The 19746-nt window shown below is 42.2% G+C and overlaps 1 protein-coding gene across 1 annotated transcript in view; it reads right to left on the bottom strand.

Annotated features, from left to right (window-relative positions):
- Positions 1-18723, bottom strand: part of OTULIN (OTU deubiquitinase with linear linkage specificity) — a 31249-nt gene extending 12526 nt beyond the window's left edge. Inside the window, exons 1-4 of the mRNA XM_008054357.1 lie at positions 18646-18723; positions 10379-10455; positions 4327-4421; positions 930-1073 (exon numbers count right to left, since the gene is read on the bottom strand). Coding sequence (XP_008052548.1) covers positions 930-1073; positions 4327-4421; positions 10379-10445 — 306 coding nt within the window. The 5' untranslated portion in view covers positions 10446-10455; positions 18646-18723. The remainder of the gene's footprint in view (positions 1-929; positions 1074-4326; positions 4422-10378; positions 10456-18645) is intronic.
- Positions 18724-19746: the final 1023 nt, after the last annotated feature.

Genomic DNA, 19746 nt, shown 5'->3' with positions numbered 1-19746 from the left:
AGCACGCACCTGTAGTTCCAGCTACTTGGAAGGCTGAGATGGAAGGATCGCTGGAGCCCAGCAGGTCGAGGCTGCAGTGGCCGGGAGCGGCCACTGCACTCCAGTCTGGGTGACAGAGTGAGACTCCAACTCAAAAAAAAAAATCCTGACATCTTTTCTTTCCTTTTGTAAATTGCCGTTAGGGCAATCTCCCACAGCAGGCACTAATGAATTTTTGGTTTTTTAAATTTAAGCACAAGAATTTCAGTTTTCTTCTAGATGATGTCATAGTGTCATTTATGACCAACTATTCTACCCAAAATTTTTCAGGAGAGTCTGTTATCCAGTCTATCACGAGATTTTATCTGTGTCAGGATATTCAGCACATGATTTCCCAATGCATCTCTACCACAAGGCAGATTAAAAACACTAAAGAGGGTCAGACCTGGGACACAGCCCGCCTAGTGCCTCTCTGGGAAGCCTCTCTCCAAGTGATGGTAATCATCCCTCTTCTAGCGTTGCTGTTCGACCATCCAAGCCAATCCTCACACTTTGCAGAAGGTACTAACTTCTTGAATTGCAGCTAAAACTAAAGAAATGAGTATTCTAAAAGTCTGGCAGGTTCTCAAGTAGTAAAATACACAGCCTATTTAATGTAAGCAGCAAAACTGAAATCAAACTGTTCCTAAGTGCTTTTTACAAACTCTGAATATCTGCTAACTCAAGTGAATTGTTCACATACATTTTTATCATTTTTCTCTGCTGGGAAATGCCAATTATTTTTGGTCACTTTACTCTGTGAAATCCTCCCAGCCACACCAAACTGAATAAACGTGTATACTGACATCATACCGCATACAATACTAGCAGGAAGCATGGGCAGAAAAGGGAAGTTTTCTCACAAGCACTATTGGAAACATTGCAGACTCAAACCTGCAGCAGCAGCGTACCAGCGTGAGCTCCGGGTCCTGCAGCCATGGGGGCAGCTCGGCAGCCTGGCTCATTGCCTGGAACAGCGTGGCTCTCAGTGCACAGTAATTATCACCGCGGACTCGCCGTATGGAGGTAAATTTCTGAGAAACCTCTTCATAGCCCTGAGAAAAAGTATCGCAAAATTCAAAATGCCCATTACTGACTTCAGAGAGCAGGAAAAGTTTCATTCCTGTGGAAAAAATTTGCCTGGGATTACTGAAAAAATGAAAACAAGACTGGCTGAGTCCTTCATATAAGACATGCAAATTCCTTTTCACTAATCATATTAAATCAACAAGTGTAATATTGCACAAAATATCAATATATATATAGCAGATGCAACACACTAGACATAGAAAGAAATAACCGGCTGGGATCGGTGGCTCAGGCTGCAATCCCAGCACTTTGGGAGGCTGAGGCAAGTGGATTGCCTGAGTCAGCGGGTTCAAGACCAGCCTGGGCAATGTGGCAAGACCTTGTCTCTACAATAAATAAAAAATTAGCTGAGCATGGTAGCATGGGCCTCTAGTTCCGGCTACTTAGAAGGCCGAGGTGGAAGGATAGCTGGAGCCCAGCAGGTCAACGCTGGGGTGGCTATGAGCATGCCATTGCACCACTCTAGCCTGGGCGACAGAGTAAGACTCCAACTAAAAAAAAAAAAGAAAAAAAGAAAGAACCAATAAATAAGCACTAGCCACTCCCAAAGTTGGAGTTGTATGTCCCTTTCTAAGCAACTGTTTTAACACTCGTGATCCTAAATTCTTTAATGAAGAGACAAGAAAAAAGAGAGACATACAAGTTTATATCTCCATATTAGAAAAATATACAAACCCCCCAAGTTTCCAAGGGGAGTGTGTGTATGTGTATAAAAGTCTACATACTAGGAGACGTTTCAATAATTGTTAGACTTTTTTTTTTTTTTACAAGTAGATTGAAGTGTTACTCTTCTCAGTCTGGAAGTTAAATAAGGAAATGAAATTGTTCAGTGACATGCTTAGCCACTCAAAAATAGCTCCAAATGGACCACTTTGAAGCATACCCCAAAAGGACACCATAAAATCCTTGTGACTCTGGTCAACCAATACCATGATGTCATGACTTCTCCAGCTAGACAATGCAGTCAGGAGGACCAGCTTCACCAACCACCTCCACCCTGGCTCTGAGTCCAGGCAGCCTTTTTCACTAGTCCTGCTCTTCCCTAATCGTTGCTCAAAACCTACTTCCTACCCTGCACTTATATACACACACAAAAGTGTCACCCTCTTCTTGGAGTGGGTACAATGAAGACCACCTCATCCTGTGTGTCCAAGTACTGGAACCTCATTATTAGTTGTTTTCAAGCTTCAAGTCATAGGATGATTTTTTTAAGCGAATATAAAAGTACTTTTTCCCAATAGTAAAATTTTGAGAGTCATATTTTTAGTTAGTGGCCCAACCACTGTAGCATATAAGAGCCCATCAGGCAGAATCACACCTAATATATCCCTCTTACTATGGTGAAGCCCCAGTTACCCCATAATACTTAGGGCAGCAAATTCAACTGCAACCGCACCTTTCCAAATGAATAAATTACTCATGCTATTTCAGAGATGAATCAAACTTTTTAAAACCAAATTTAAATTTATGTAAAATTACTTTCAAAAGAATATCCCAAACAAAAGTAGATAATTATGCAAATAAGGACTAAAACAGAACTGAGATGAAAGCTGTTATCAGGCACCTGAGATGCTTTTAATTACTGCCATCGGTCTTGATGAGACACTTTCAACTGATATGCTCTTGATTATATGGTCACTGAAAGAGTCCAACTGCAAGTTCAATGTTTTCTTTCCCTAGAACTAAACCCATAGAGGGATGATTTTTGCATGAGTTCTAAAATATGGAATATTCAGGTATCTATCTTAGACATCTTCACTTATGGACTTTAAGATGTCAACTGTTAGGTCCTTTGAAGAGACTCAGGTCATAAAATAAAATTAAAAATCAGTTAATTAAAAGCATTTCTGGAAAAGATGAGAAAAGAAAGTGTAGCCACCTGGCTTTCTGTTTATCTAATGATTCAGGACTGGAGGCTGGAAAATCTACAAGTGGCCAATAGCACATTCAGCAGATGGCCTCACAAATAAAAATGCTCTTAATCTCTGGCAGGAACTAAGAGTCCAGGTATTTCATGATTGAGTCCTCTAACAAGTTCCTAAAACACAGAGCGTCAATATACCAGACTTGTAAGGAACAGAGCTGACAACTGCTCTCAGAGCTTTACAATTGGCAGTTACATTTTGACTAAGGGCAGCCAGGACAGTTGAGGTACATGCTGACAGATAAGCAATATTTTCTACAAAAAGAAGCTCTGAAGAAAAGAATAAATGTATTTAAATATTTAAAATGTTAAAGTCCTAACAAAAAAATTAAGATACTTCTACCAACTATGACAGGTGAGTATCTTTAATACAAAAGAAATACATTCAAATCCATTGGGTAAATAATCCCAAAAGAAAAATGAACAAAAAATATAACCCAGAGGTTAAAAGAAGTAGTGAAAATTTTAGGTTAAAACTGCCATTTTGTAGCTCAAAAACGGTCAAATAGTAGCAATTTCCCATGGTTCAGCCTACTAAAGAGCACAGGATTTGGGATATGTCTACAGGCAGCGCCCACAGGGTCTGTTGCTGGATCAGATGCACAGAATGTACATGGGCCATGGTGCCTGAGCTGAGCAATGAACCAGACAAAACAGACACAGCCGGACCACATTATGGGAGTCCCTGATGTCATCCCACGGCCTTGGAGAGTATCTTCGGGGCCGCCATTGATGCAACGGAACTGGCCGGTGGGGGGGGGGAGTTGCAGTTCTGGGACACCCTAAGAGAAGGGAGTGGTTCCAGATCCCTCTGTGTAGGGAGTGCAGGGGAGTTCTGAGTGGTTCCAGATCCCTCTGTGTAGGGAGTGCAGGGGAGTTCTGAGCCCCTAGAACAACTGGTGTGCAACCAAACCCAATGTGTGTAGAGGGTAGGAATGTGGAGTCAGCGTGAGGCATCCCTGATATTTATACAACACCAGGCCAAGAAAGGCATTCCAAATGACCCAAAGAGGACAACCAGTGGCTGACTCAACACTGAATAGCACAATCATTTATGAAGTTTTCAAGAAAGTAAGTTACTGAACAACTGATGCTGATTCTATATTAATACTGTGACTCTCAACAAGTCCCTTTTCTTTGGTGTCTGTTTCCTCATCTCTAAAATTAGAATAATAATATTTACAAAGTCTAACAGCAGTCATCTTAACTAATGTCTAAAAATATCAAATAGCATTAAATAGAACTTACGACAGACTATTTGAAAGACCTGAAATATGTGCACCTCTGTGTCATACCTTTTTCATACATGTTGCTTTTTGTGTATTTCCCCTCCATTCCTTTTTGCAGTAGTCCATAATATCCATTTCAGGAGCCACACTTAATCTGAGTTCTGTCAAAGAACAAGGAAAAAAAGCAAATAATAAGCAAAAGCATAATCAAAGTAAGGTACTGCATTCTTGGGGGTCACCCTCCACTACTCAATTTCTCTCTCACTGCATTTCAAAAAATCCAGAATTCCACAAGTGCCTAGCCCCCTGGTCCACACCACGATCACCTCACCCCTAAATGGCCACAGGGACCTCCCAATGGTTCTTCGCTGTCACCACACCCTCCAGACCTTTTCCACAAGATAGCTAGCCAGGGTGATCTATCTTAAACACGAGTCAGATGATATCCATCACTCCTGGGCTCAGAGAGCTCCAGGGCTCCTGTCTCATGCCTTCCTACCCACAAGGCACCCAGTGCCCTCCCGCCTCTGCTCTCACCACTCCCTACACTGCCTCAGCTTCAACCCTAGCTGCAGCCTCCCTGATACCCTCCAACACCCTCCATACCCACAGGGCTGCTCCCTCACTCCATGCAGGCCTCTGCTCCAATGTCACCTGGTGCTCCTGTGTCATATCACACATGCATTTTTGCTCTCTATTTTTCTTATACTGTTTTGCTTTACTTCTCAGCACTCATCAACACCTGGCATATTTCTTTTTATGTACCCCCCCACAATACACCCATATACCAACACAGCAAAACATGAGCTCCTTGAGGGCAGGGGCTTTGTTTCTCGGCTGTGTTGTGTCACCTGAAACTGCACTGACACACAGGTGTCCATGAACACTTTTCTAGCCAAATCAAAGACACACCAGTCTGAACCATCAGAAAATATCTTCTAACAACTTGTAATTCGTTTTTAACATCCATTCTACAAAGTGATAACATCTACTAAGAGAAAAATTACATCTGTCTATTTATTTCCTGCCCTGATCCCAAAAGGCTACAAGTAGTTGATAATAAACCAGAAACTTTCAATGTTTGTTGATTAACAGATCTCATTTGACTCTTATAACATACCCCAAGTATTAAAAATACAACTTGTGATCAGACAAATGTTATCACAAAAAATGGCCTTTAGATTTTCCTTGTTTAACATACCAAGTTTGGAGTCTGATTTGTGGCATATGCACATGCATGCGTATGTTAGCGTGTAAGTTTTAGGAAGAAAATGAATAAATTCTCAGGAACATCTTGACTTCCTTTTTAAATAACTGAAGAAGTAGAGGTTAGCAATGATTTTAGGATATAAATACAGAAGTACTTTATGGCATATTTACTCCTGAGGAAGCTGTACATGAGATAAACATGTTTTCTTCAACAAAATTCAACAAATGTTTACCGAGTATCTAAAATGTGCCAAGTATTAAGTTAGGAACCGGGGATATGAAGATGATAAAGACACAGATTCTGACCTGAAGGGGCTCACAGATTGCTTGGAAAAAAACCACAGCAAGCCAGTATATAAGGGTGTCAGGATGACTAAAGAGCACAAAGAAAGAGGCCCTAAACCCCCCTTGTAGTTGAGGGAAATCACATTTTAAAAAAATAAACTCTAAGAACTGCTTATTTCTTTCTTTCTTTTTTTGAGTTGGAGTCTCACTCTGTCGCCCAGACTGGAGTGCAGCGGCCGCTCCCAGCCACCGCAGCCTCGACCTGGGGGCTCCGGCAATCCTTCCGCCTCAGCCTTCCAAGTAGCCGGAATTACAGGCATGCGCTACCACGCACAGCTGATTTTTTGATTTATTGTAGAGATGAGGTCTCGCTGCCCAGGTGGGTCTCGAACCCACGGGCTCAGGCAATCCACTCATCTCAGCCTCCCAAAGGCGCGGGATTACAGGCTGAGCCACCGAGCCCGGCTTGCTTATTTCTTAAAATCCCATTGTGAATCTTTTTATAAAGAAAAGCTTTACATAAAATGGAAAACAACACACATGCAAAGAACATAGATACATTTATCTGTGGCATACAGCAGGACTCGCTTAAAAGTGAAACAGATCCCTGATATAATATAGAAACCACAAATACCAATGCTGCACAATCAGTCCTTAAATAAAGATCCTTCACTTTTTAAATTCGAGAAATATTTCTGAGCATCCACTAAGTAGAAGGAAGTGTTTCCACATATCTGCCTTTCCATTCACCTCCACAAAAGGGAAGAACTGCAAACGCACAAAATCAGGACACTTTCTGGTCCACAGTACCCATGACCAGGCAGGGTTAGAAATCTGAACAGAAAGCACGCTTTCAGCTCAGGAAGGGCCTTTCCAGAAAGACAGTCTACCCTCCTGCTCTCCTCACTTCAGTCCTTATTCCTGAGCATGCCAAGATAAGACCTGGCCTCCCAGGCAGGGCAGTCAGGGCAGGGCAGGCCCAGCACCTTAGGACTGCAGGGAAGAGGCACGGGGTCTCACATAATCCAAGAGGCTAGGCCACAGACCACAGGCCACAGGCCACAGTCCAATGCTGAATCGAAGGCCTGCACAGGGCGGTGAGGATTGGGAAAACAGATACCTGCACAGCTGGCAGCATCACAATGATACTTAAATTTCCTTTCTGCTGTGGTTCTTTCAGAGGAGGAGTCCAGGGGCTACCACACACTATGCACTGAGCAGGAATTGGAGATGCAGGACAAGACAGCACCTGCCCTCAAGCAACTTACAGAGTACAATAGTACTTTTCTTTCTTTCTTTTTTTGAGTTGGAGTCTCACTTTGTCGCCCAAGCTGGAATGCAGTGGCAAACTCACAGTCATTGCAGCCTCGACCTGGGGGCTCAGGTGATCCTTCCACTTCAGACTTCCAAGTAGCTGGAATCACAGGCATGTGTCACCATGCCCGGTTGATTTTTTAATTTACTGTAGAGACAAGGTCTTGCCATGTTGCTCAGTCTGGTCTCAAACCCTGAACTCAGGCAATCCTCTCGCCTCCACCTCCCAAAGTGCTGGGATTACAGGTGTGAGCCACTGTGGCAGGCAACAATACTTTTCTTTAACTGCAAATTACAGACTCTGATTGCTGTTTTCAGGATAGAACATTTCTAATGGCAAAAAAATAAAGCACAAAAAAAAAAATAAGGGAAGTTGAAAACCAGAGTAGTAAGCCAGAAGCTAAAATAACCAAGAGGCTCAATCTTTAACCACCAAATGGGTAACAAAGTCAAGAATCAATCTCTCAGAAGGTGGGAAGTTAAAACTGAAACCCTTCCAAAAAGCTGGGATTCTCAAACAGAGGATAGACTAGATAGGAAATGTCATAAGTTAGGCTTTGAGGGTCACAAGGTTTCTATCATAACTAGTCAACTTTATTATGTGTGAAAGTCACCAATATATAAACTAATAAGTTCAAAAAAACCTTATTTACAAAACCAGGTGGCAGGTCAGATTCAACCTGGGAGCCACAGTTTGCTGATCCCCAGACTAGGTGGAAAAGAATCTTTTCACTAACAAAGAGAGAGGATAAGAAAACATTTTGCCTCAGCCTAGGCTCTGCTTCTGGGGGAAGGGGAAAGGATGTTATTTCTGGAAGGACAGTGAACCCAGAAGAACTGAGACGTAAGTAAGAGTGTAAAGGGATTTGTCTTACTCTCAAACTAAAGCTAGAAGTTACAAGACCCACTATAAAGTGAGAACAACTGTGTGGGGTACAATGCCGGACAGAAGAAAATCCCAACGCTAAGGCTGTAGAATGGAAGAGAAAACAAGAGGTCCCTAAGTGATGACAAACACCAGCTAAATATACACTTTCTCCTTAGGAATATGACTAAGGACTCCACATTCTACAGAAATTTTGAGCAACTACAACAGCAAAGACCAAGCATTTGCTGAAGTTTTACAGAGAACTAGAACAGTGTGGCTCAGGAACACACCAGTCCCACTACAAAAGACATAGAACATGGCTACCACAGTGAAGAGTCCAACAGTTCCTTGAGAGGAAGATTCAGAAATTATTATAACAATCCTACTGTATATCACTTGTGCCTAATCACACATATGACAATACTTTTGTTAAACATAAATGGAAGTCAGTTCTCAAAACAAGTCAGTAGAACATATACAAGGGTTCTTCAAAAAGTTCATGGAAAATCAGTGTTATGACAGAGCTATGTACAGATTGCAAAAATTTTGTGCACCCAAATAAGCTCATGCTACTTGTCTGAACAGGATCTAGTTTGAGGTATTAAGAAGGATAAGACATCAATTTGAAAAGAGCCCCTGGCAGAGCAACCTAAATTTTGCTAAAATCGAAGCAAGAACAATCATCAAATTGATGGTAAAGCTTAGGTGAAAGATGGTGAAATCACTATTTATGAAAGGCTTGTGGGGACAATATCCCAAAGAAAACAGCAGTTTACAAATGAATAACTTGTTTTAAGAAGAGACTAAACAATGTTGAAGATAAAGCCTGTAGCAGCAGACCATCCACATCAATTTGGGAGGAAAAAATTAACTTGGTGCCCTAACTGAAGAGGATTGATGATTAACAGTGGAAACAATAGTCACCACCACAGATATCTTCCATTGGTTCAGCTTGCACAATTCTGACTGAAAAATTAAAGTTAAGCAATCTTTTTACTCAATGGGTACTAAACCATTGTGCCCAGATCAGGTGCAGACAAGAGCAGAGCTTTCAAAGAAATTTCAAACAAGTAGGATCAAGATTCTGTAGCACTTCTTCAAAGAACTGTAACAGGAAATGAAACATGGCTTTACCAGTATGTTCCTGAAGCACAACCAAAGCAATGGTTACCAAGAGATGGAAATAAGTCAAGTCTAAGCAAAATACGTCATGAACAAAGGTTATGAACAGTTTTGGGGGATGTTCAAGGCATTTTGCTTGTTGCCTTTCTGGACAACCAAAGAACAATAACATTTGTTTATTATGAGAATGTTTTTGAGAAAGTTAGCAAAAACTTTTAGCAGAAAAATGTCTTGAAAAGTTCATCCAGAGTCTTTCTCCACCAGGACAATGCCCCTGCTCATTTCTCTCATCAAACTAGGGCAAGAGTTCCATGGGAAATCGTTAGACATTCACCTTACAGTCCTGACTTAGCTCCTTCTGACTTATTTTTGTTTCCTAAAGCGCATCCAGTTTTCTTTAACTAATAATGTAAAAAAGACTACATTGAAATATTTAAATTCCAAGGGCCCCCAGTTCTTTAGGGGTGGACTAAATGGCTGGCATTATTGCTTACAAAAGTGTCTTGAACTTGATGGAGCTTATGTTGAGAAATAAAGTTGATATTCTTTAGTTTTAACTTTCAATTCCATTTTTCCATGAACTTTTTTAAATGCCCCTAGTCCATTATCCAGGTAATGAGAGAGAAAATGCCACCAGTGAATGAGCTACAGAGTACCTCACAATCAGAGTAGCCCCTCTTGGCTCCTGCATGAGGCCAGCCAGGGAAGTGAGAATGTACTTCATCCCACACAGCCTTGGTGGCGAATCTCCACGAACCAGTGGAGGGAGCCAGGAATAACACTGCATCCTAACAGGGATGGGTCCTGGTGGGCGTAAGAAGAGCAGGCAAGAGAGAGGAGAAATGCGGGCATGAAATCACTAAACCATGAGAGTTAGTGCTACTGATCCCATGATCATCTTTCTTATTACTCAACCAGATTCACATGGCCATCTGCATGCAAAGATGTACACAGACAATTTTTCAATAAGCCCTTTGATTTAAAATGAAAAATGCACTTCAAATCTGAACTCTCCCTCCAATAATATAAGGAAAACAAGAGCCAAGAGAGGGTGGTGTCAAGAGATTAAATAAAACTATCCTCACAAGTACAAAAAATGATATGACTGTAAAGAATGCAGACAGAATTCTTACATTAAAATTTTAAAACCTCACGAAAGTTTTCCTTAAACATACTTTAGCAAAATGAATAATCAATGTAGATATGCATAAAACACTTCCTAGAAAGTACATGTCGATATTTTATAAAAATATGTCAATTTAACAGCATTTTCTACTATAAACAGTAAGAACTCCACAAATAAAACAATTCCAGACATACCTGATGCCCCTCTTTCATGTATAAGCAATTCTTTCTCCTTTTCTATTTCATCTGCAGCACGGTACATGTCCTCCTCACTGAAATCACACCAAAGTAGACATTTTCAAATACTTGTCACGCTGACATGTTCCATCGTACCACAATATATAGATGCTTACAAAATGTTTAAGACACTAAATGTTTAACTTGTTTCACATTACATGGTGACAAACTGATAAAACATGGGTCTCATATCTTAGATGTTTATGTCTCTATCTCACCACTTTCTTCCACTTCAGAATTTCTTACTTTTTTTTTTTTTTTTTTGAGTTGGAGTCTCACTCTGTCGCCCAGACTGGAGTGCAGTGGCCGCTCCCAGCCACCGCAGCCTCGACCTGCTGGGTGCCAGTGATCCTTCCGCCTCAGCCTTCCGAGTAGCCGGAATTACAGGCATGCACTACCACGCCCGGCTGATTTTTTGATTTATCGTAGAGATGAGGTCTCGCTGCCCAGGCGGGTCTCGAACCCGCGGGCTCAGGCAATCCACTCACCTCAGCCTCCCAAAGGCGCGGGATTACAGGCTGAGCCACTGAGCCCGGCTAGAATTTCTTACTTTAAATGAGATAATTTACGTCACCTCATTTGCTACGTGGCTGAGACCATTTTAACTGTAATGTCTATTAATACTTCAACTACATATCTCCACATCTTAGCATGCATCTCATCAGTGAAGCTCCTAAAACGATTGTCAAGTTCCAAGAATGGAGACGGTGCTAATAAAAGTATTTATATAGGAATACAAGCCAACTGCCGACCTATATAACACATCACAAGCAAATCTGACAACGGCTACTCTAAAAACAAGAACAGGAGACCATCAATTATTACAAATCCTCAAAGCTAAGAAAACTTCCTTAGGGCTCCTCCTGCTCCCTGATCCCCACATTCAACCGGCCACTCATGTTCTGCGTGTCTATCCCAAAGCCCCTCTACTACTGCTGACGGCCTACTTGTAAAATAGCATCCTAAAGAGGCTCTCGTATCTTTAGTCAACTAACAAGAGCCTACTAAGTAACAAAAAGGAAGAAAATCCCACTAGGTATTTGACAAAGATGAAGAGCAGGACTTCTTGTCTGAAGATGTCCCCTTAGCCCCTCAAAATTCACCCCAAAATGACAATCAAGGGAAAGAGAAACACCAATTCTGTCTTTGATGAAACCAAAAGCCATGTGAAAGCTCAAACAAAAATGAAGCCCAAAGCTGGTGGAGGGGCATCTGTACAAGACAAACCAGTAAACCTGGCAGAACCCCAGAAAGGCTCAGGAATTGGAGGCATTGGGTCCTTCAGAGGGTGTGGGTAACATGCTGAGTGGGAAACAAGGAGAGTAGCTGCTGTAAGAAACAATCAGACTCCCATTCTCCATCCCTCCCCATGACTGCACACCGCCATCCTCACATAAGGCCTCAGACAAAACAGAACACAGAAAGGAGAAGGTGCCAGACTAAAAGAAAAAGTAAGAAATTAAGTGAATGAAGGGAATACTTCCACCCTCGATGCCCTTATTACCCCAGTTCCTAGTGCACAGTGTAGTACAGCCAGGAAAAGAGGAAGGGTCGGAGGGTGAGAGCGACGGACGAAGGGCTGCTCGGAGAGGCAGGCCGAGGTGGCAGATCTGTCTCCCACTGAAACCTTTCAATGGTGTCCAAAGGCTTGGGGGAGCTAATGTCAGAATGTGGGTATCACCCACCACCTATACTCTATGACTGCCTCCGCACCACTCACACTTCAGTCCAAACGCTAGACCAACATTACTCTGTGCCTGTATACCTGTGAGCTGTTCCAAGTGTTCCCTCAACAGTTCACAGTTCCAGACCTGCCTCCTGCCTAGCACACCGCCCTGTGTGTCATTGGGTGAGCCCTCTGCAGAGGGCAATGGCTGAAGTGGGGGCCAAAGAGTTAGATTGCCAGGGTTTAACCACTCCTCTCTCCATCCCTTATTAGCTGTATATATAACCATGACTACAGTAACTACACCTCTCAGCATGTAAATGTAACCACTCTCAAAAAGGGCAGTAAGAGAGAGTATTCACCTCAAAAGACCATTGTGAGAAACAGACACATATAAAATAATTAGCACTCAAAAAAGTTAGCTATTTGACTAATTCTCATTCTACACCCATTGGTGTTGAGTATTAATAAATAATTTGCCCAATGAACATTTCTTATTCTTTTTCTCTCTCTGAATGTACGAGTGTTTGAAAGTTGTGACAGTGAGGAAACAAATATTAGGAAAAGGTACTTTCCATGTGGTCTAACTCCAGTGAGATTTCAAGTAAAACGTGTGATGTCACCCTTAGAACCCATGCCAGAGTTAAGCAAACAGAAACCTGATCACGGGGACTATACATCAAAGACCTAAAATAAAAAGTGACCAAATGTGTTCATTCTTCTCTCAATAATCTAATCACATTTCTCACCCTCCTTCTAGCTTTATGAAATAGGAAATTCTAATCCTGTACAACAGTCAATTCAGCAAATCGCAGTCATAATATCAAGACCAGAGGCATGTCTTTGGGCAAGCCACTTCCCCACCCTCGGCCTCGGTTTTCTCACCTTCAAAATGAGAAGACTGGAAGAGGCCATATGAGCTACATGGTTCTGCTTCCAGTTCTTGGTTCTAACAGTCTATGAATAAATTTGTCATGAAAATTCTGTGGCTCTCCTGCATGCACACTTGGCTCCACTTTTGTCCCCTTCCTTTCTAGTCTACAAAATAACCAAAACGCAATCCCAACATCAGTGCCCAGAGAAGGTTTTCTAAACATGCATCTCTCCATACAAACACAAATACAAATTCCTACACACGCCAACAGGAAGGAAACGAAAAGAAACAAACAGCAGAACAAGAGATCCAAATGCAAAGACAGAAGCCAAGGTGATTACTGGAAATAAAAAGCAGAGATTCAGATACACAAAGAGGCAAAGCGGAAATAGGAAAGAAAGAGACCCAGAGTATATCCAAATTAATTTAACCCACAACTGGATTTCACTCCAACCTTGTGCACGAGTGTACAAGGGAAAGTGTTCCATTGCCACCAAGGAAATACAGAAGGTGACATGGCCTCCCTTAAAATGATTCCAAAGGTGTATCTCCTTGAAGAATGAGTTTTAGGTGTGAGCAATAAATCTCAATCACTACAGTAGGAAAGGAAGATATTTAACAGTCAGAATGAAAGTCACCCATCTAATCTATCCTAATATAAGGATAATCAACTAAAAAGAAGGAAGAAAAACGAGGTCAAGAAAAATAAAAGTAATTTTATTTTAAAAACACTTCGCTCAAACTTTTGCTTTAATTTTTTATGTATAAAAATATTATAGCTGAACATAACAACAAAATGAATTATATTTAAAGCTAGGAATCTGAAATAGGTAAAGGTTTGGTTTGAATATTTGTTATGGGATAGGAAGATAGTAAAACAATGAGAGAAAAAGGGATTTGGCAACTTTTGTGTATGAAGGTGGGGTGGAGAGGTGTCTTCTATGACACGAAAGAGGCCCCTGAAACCTAAAGACTCAATGATCATCACAGCACAAAAGTTTTCTTCTAGATAGCTAGAAAAGTAGTAACTAAAAGTAAGAAAAGAAGGCCTTTTTTTTTTTTTTTTTTTTTAAAGAGACAGGGTCTCACTCTGTCACCCAGGCTGGAGTGCAGTGGTGCAATCATGCCTCACTAGAGCCTTGATCTCATGGGCTAAGGGGATCCTCTCCCCTCAGCCTCCCAAGTAGATTGGACTACAGGCTGCACCACCACACTTGGCTTATTTTTAAATTTTTTTTTTGTAGAGACAGGGTCTCCTGATCTCAATGATCCTCCTACCTCAGTTTCCCAAAGTGCTGGGATTACATGTCTTAAATAACTTGATTTCCTGGCACACCAGTCACACTCAATTATACACTTAAGATTTGTTAAGGGATATACAATTACAGTTAGATAGAAGGAACAACTTCTAGTGGTTTCTACCACTGGAGGATGGCTATAGTTAATAATGTATTATATAGTGTCAAATAGCTAGAAGGACATTGGATGTTCCCAAAACAAAGAAATGATAAACATGCTAAACATGCTAAATATGCTAGTTACCCAGATCTGATCACTAAATATGACATGAATGGATCCCATAAGTATGTATAATTATTATATGTAAATTAAAAAAATAAAATAAATTTTAAAACCAAAATGCTAACAATTCCTAGTTAGAAAATTCTTAGTTCTGCACTATGCATTATTTTAAAGTATTTTCTTTTTTTTTTAATATTTGATTCTGGGGTACAAGTGCATGTTTGTTACATGGATATACATTGTATACTGGTAGAGACTAAGCTTCTAGTGTACACATTATCCAAATAGTGAATACAGTACCTGATGTAATCTTCAATCCTCACCTTCCTTCCATCCTCACCCCTTTTGGAGTCCACAATGTCTATTTATTTCTGTTTACATCCATGTGTATCCATTGTTTAGCTCCCATAATGTGTGTATTTTCAAGTTCCCCTTAAACAGTTTTTACCTATTTTCTCTTAAGCTAGAGCTGTATTTTATTCTTAATAGTAAGGTGATATAACCAAATTAAGTAAGCTACACATGATCCTTACTAAATTATAACCAATGCCTCTTGCTATGTTCAAACACCCACATAACAACCAATTTTTGAAAACTTGTTTTAAAAATGCTCACTATGGGGCCAGGCACGCTGGCTCATGCCTGTAATCCCAGCACTTTGGGAGGCTGAGGCAGGAGGATCACTTGAGCCTAGGAGTTCGAGACCAGTCTAGGCAACACAGTGAGACCTCGTCTTTACAAAAAAATCAAAAAATCAGTTGGGTGTGATGGCACGTGCCTGTAATCCCAGCTACTCACGACTCAGGAGGCTGAGGCAGAAGTATCGCCAGAGGCTGTGGTGAGCCATGATCATACCACTACAACCTGGGTGACAGAGTGAGACCCTGACTCAAAAAAAAAAAAGTTCACTATATAGAGACAAAATTATACTATTTCCAAGAGCAAAAGCCATGAGTTAAAAACAAAACTTAGTGAATGAAACCGAAGATATTTCTGTGACCAATTTTTCAATTTCCAATTCAAGTAAACATGTAATATGAAAAAAAATCAATTCTAGTATATATGCAAAACATATATATTAACAAGACAGAATTTTAATCACTCACCATTATGAGCCTTTGAAAAAGTGTCCCCTTAGTTGTCTAAGAACTAAGTATGGCTTTATTCGGCTATCTTGAACCCTGCAGTTCACGCTTACCTTGGCCTGAACTGATTAAATTCCAGGCAGTGTTAAAGGTCCAGGCAGTGTTGGTGAGAGTGTCAACCAATGTGACACCAACATATCTTCCCACAGAGACACAGGAAAAGCTAAGACCACTCAACCCAGCATTTCTACACTGGCTTCGTGGTTGCAAATGGTGGACAATACATCAAATACAGGAAAGTACCAGCACCCAGGCCAAAATTCCATCCCCCTTCTGCAAGTAGACTTTCCATGACTGGTTCATGCCATTCCATGTGACTTTCAGAGGTATCTGGGACAATGCAGCCACCCTCAATAATGAGGTATGATTCTTACAGATCCAAGCTCTGTACCCTGAAGCAGGCTCTTCATCACAGTAGGGAAGGGACGAGGGGACTGAATCTCACCCCTACCCCACACCCGGGCAGCTTCTAGGGGTGGGGTGGGGCAAAAAACACATCCACGATAGCATGCACAGCAACATCCAAGAACAGAAGTATACATTTTTCTGTTCACAGTCCCTTTGAGAATTCATAACTTTCATCAGGAACCTCAACCCAGATATACACACAAATTTACCTTCAACATCAGAGAGTTCACAGACGGTATGTCTCTACACACAGCCCATGGATCTCTGATTAAAACCCTGTCCCACCCTCAGACAGAAGAAAGTCATGGAACAGTCTCTCTTCTCAATTCCCTAAGCATTTCTGCCCTGGCCACCAACAATATCCCAGGACCAGACACAGCAAGAGTCAAATGATGGGGGAGGGGTGAGCAGGGGAGAGGGCACAGGAGACCAGCTGACAAGAGCAGCAAGAGAGCTTCAAGAACATCAGCCGATCTAGTGTGTCATAAGACTTCTTCAAATGGGATCCTAAGTTGCGAGTCATCCTTGGGGCTTGTCCAGGAGACACCTGGACAACCACAGCTCTCAAATGAGCTGATGGATGGATGGATGGAAGAAAAGAAGAAAGGAGGAAGGAAGGGAGGGAGGGAGGGAAAGAAAAATTGCTATTGAGATTTAGAAAGTAGCGTATTCATGTGGTTTATATGTCTCCTACACTTCTCTCTCTTGTGAGGTGGGATGAACTTAGGGGAAAGGAATCAGAGTAACCTACTGTGCTGCCAGGACATGAGCCATCCCATCCTCTTATGCGTCACCACAACCTTCAGAGAGTCACATCTCGAATGTATAATTCAGCTGCAGAAGTTGGGCTATGATTTGTATACATAACTACTGTCCACTGAAGGCATTAAAAATGACTTGGTGGAATATCTCAAAACTTTTGCAGTCTTATGATGTTAATATTTCTAGGTGCAAATATTTTAGTCAATTCCTATGTAATAGCAAATCCAACTATCTGGGTGGATGCACCTTGGTTCCAATGACAAAAAAAACAAAACAAAACAACAACAAAAACACACATTAAAAATGGGCATTATACTATTTATTTAAACTAAACTCAACTATTAAGTTGCATATATCCTCACATAGAAATTGACATGAATATCTTATACTTCAAACTAATATTTATGTGATACATGTTTCTCTAGCCCATGAGAAAACAAACAGCCCATTACCTGGATACTGCTGATTCAGAAAGATAGAAGTAGGCTAGAAAGCCCAAAACTTAAGATATGATGTTCAAAAGTTGACATCTTAAAGTTATCCCCACCTAACTTGTTCTCCCCATCTTATATGAGTTAAAGGGGAATAAGATAATCAAACACAACAAAAGTAGGAAGAAAATGAAATTAAGCTGCTTAAAAAAAAACAACCTACAAACTGAAATTATTTATTCCAGAAAAAAATGTGAAGTTTGTTGTAATTATAAATCATGTCTCTCTGCTTAGTTTTGCTGAGGAAGCCAGGAGAAAGTAGGAGGACCCCACCAAAGCGTCCAGGAACTTGGCCCTGAAACCTACTACCTGTGTCTCCCTAGCTAAGCTACACCTAGCAAATCTTCGAATGTGTAAACTGACAAAACTATGCAAGATTTTTTTTTACATTCCTCTCAGCTCTGAGTCAATAATTCTACTGACAGAAGACTGAAGAGGCGCCTGTGCCACAAACACTTTTCCTCAAGAAAGAGCACTCCTTTCCACCACGGTCTGTCTTCCCGCATGCTCAGACTCTGCAAATCTCATCCAACCGAAAACCGGCCAAATAACTATGCGTCCTCTTGGGAGCATGGGCTGGCTTCAAAGTTTCTGCGTCGCTAAGGGGGCATGACACTGCTCGGCAGAGGTTGAAGTGCAGCAGCTGAGAGGCCAGGCATTCAAGAGGAGCACAGTTCTCACCACCAGGGCGGAAGGAAGGTGGCAGCAGGCGGCAAAGAGCAGTTAGGAACCATGGGCCCGTGGAGGAGCAGAGACCTCCTGTCTACTCCTCCGATGAGTCTGTCAGAGAATCCAGAGAGCAAGCTGGCTGCCACAGGCCACATCAGCTCACACATGGGCCTATACAGGGGTTTCAATTTTAAAACATAATAATCAGGTGCCACTAATTTAAAAGCAAGGAATGTCATGCAAAAGCCAGGACACCTGGATTCTGTAAATACAGAAGCTCCAACAGCTATAGGATGGAGCTTAGAGGGCCAGGCCTGGCAACACTCCCTCTCCAGGTCCTAACTTCACTAACTCAAGTTACCTGCCTACGTCTGGGGTGCGGCAGTTTGAAACCTCCAACTCTAAATCTTTTCCAGTGGCTATTAACCTATTAAGTATGAATAACACCATCTCAAGGGGGTCAGGGGGATTCTCGATAAACGAGAATGTTAAAGCCCTATGTAAACCAGAATTATAATACAAAATCTACGTAACAGGCCTCCGAAAGACTCCCCCTTGTAGGAAAGGAAAAAAATGTTTTAAGCTCTAACGGTGCATTTAAACACAGCTGACAATTTAACTTTCCAGCCAAATCAACTATCTGTCAAACTGAGTGCTTTTGTCAATTTCGGAATCCCAAAGGCACCTACCTGTGCCTAGAACTCGAAACCGTGGGACAGTTTCAGGGAAGTGTATAGTCTGCTTCCACCTGCACCCCGGGATCCTTATAGAAACTATGAGTGTTTCTGATGTGTCGAATCGATCCAACCGGCCCTGACTTGCCTAATTACAAATAAAGGGGGGCGGGGGCGGGGAGACCTAGTCCGGTCTTTCAAGAGCGACACTGAATGGGTCAGGCTGGGTCCAAAATCCGTCCGACAGGTGGGAGGCTCATCAAGCCGCGACCTGCCTTCCAAGGACGCGTCGCGTGGCTTCGCTCTCCCGTGGCTGTGACAGCGGCAACCTTACTTCCTCCCGGGCCAGGTCGGAGGAAACCTCTAGCCAGACCCAGTCAAAACTTAAAACGCTTCTCGGGTCTGTCTCCCAAGTTTCGGGAGCCTTCGCTGGCTTCTGAGAGGAAGGGGAGTCGCCGGGTGACCAGGACTGGGAGAGGAGCCCTCGGGAAAAACGCGTCCCGGACGCTGGACCCAAGAGTCTTCCTCCCGGTCGCCGACGGCCTCTCTCGGAGCGGAGGTCGCCGAAGGGACCCCCTGCGGACGACTCCCCACGCCAGTCCAGCCCTCCGGAGGGGACCCGAGCCCGCCGCCGCCCCCAGCCCGCTCCCCGCGACTCACTGCTCCGCCGGGCACTGCATCTCCGGCCGCGGCTGCCCGGCGGCCGCCGCCGCCTTCCCGCCCTCCCGCGCCGCGGACCCCGGCTCTCGATTAGGTAGCTTCTCGTTTAGTACATTGTTTATGTATTCAGTCTTGATGATAATGCACTCACATACAATCAATCACTGACTTTAATTTCCTTTATTGTGCTACAGACAGATGAAAAGAAAAGAGAATGAAAAGAAGTTGCATAGTCAGGCTGTTCACAATCCAAATGTCTCTCAATCCAAATGGTGAACAAATTCTGTATTCTTTGCAACATGAGTGTAGCAAAGTAGCAATGTCCACTTCACCCCGGTCCGAGCAGTTCACAAAGCCCTTTCCTAGTTAGAAAAGACTTACCACCTTACTCTTTATGTATAAGATGAGGCAATAATTTTCACAAATCACCTATAAAAAGTAGTCTCATACTCTGAA

Source organism: Carlito syrichta, unplaced genomic scaffold (genome assembly GCF_000164805.1).
Source record: "Carlito syrichta isolate Samal-C Ts95f unplaced genomic scaffold, Tarsius_syrichta-2.0.1 Scaffold289800, whole genome shotgun sequence".
NCBI lineage: Eukaryota > Metazoa > Chordata > Mammalia > Primates > Tarsiidae > Carlito > Carlito syrichta.
The sequence above is the reverse complement of the archived record's forward strand: the minus strand, read 5'-3'. Positions and strand labels throughout refer to the sequence as shown.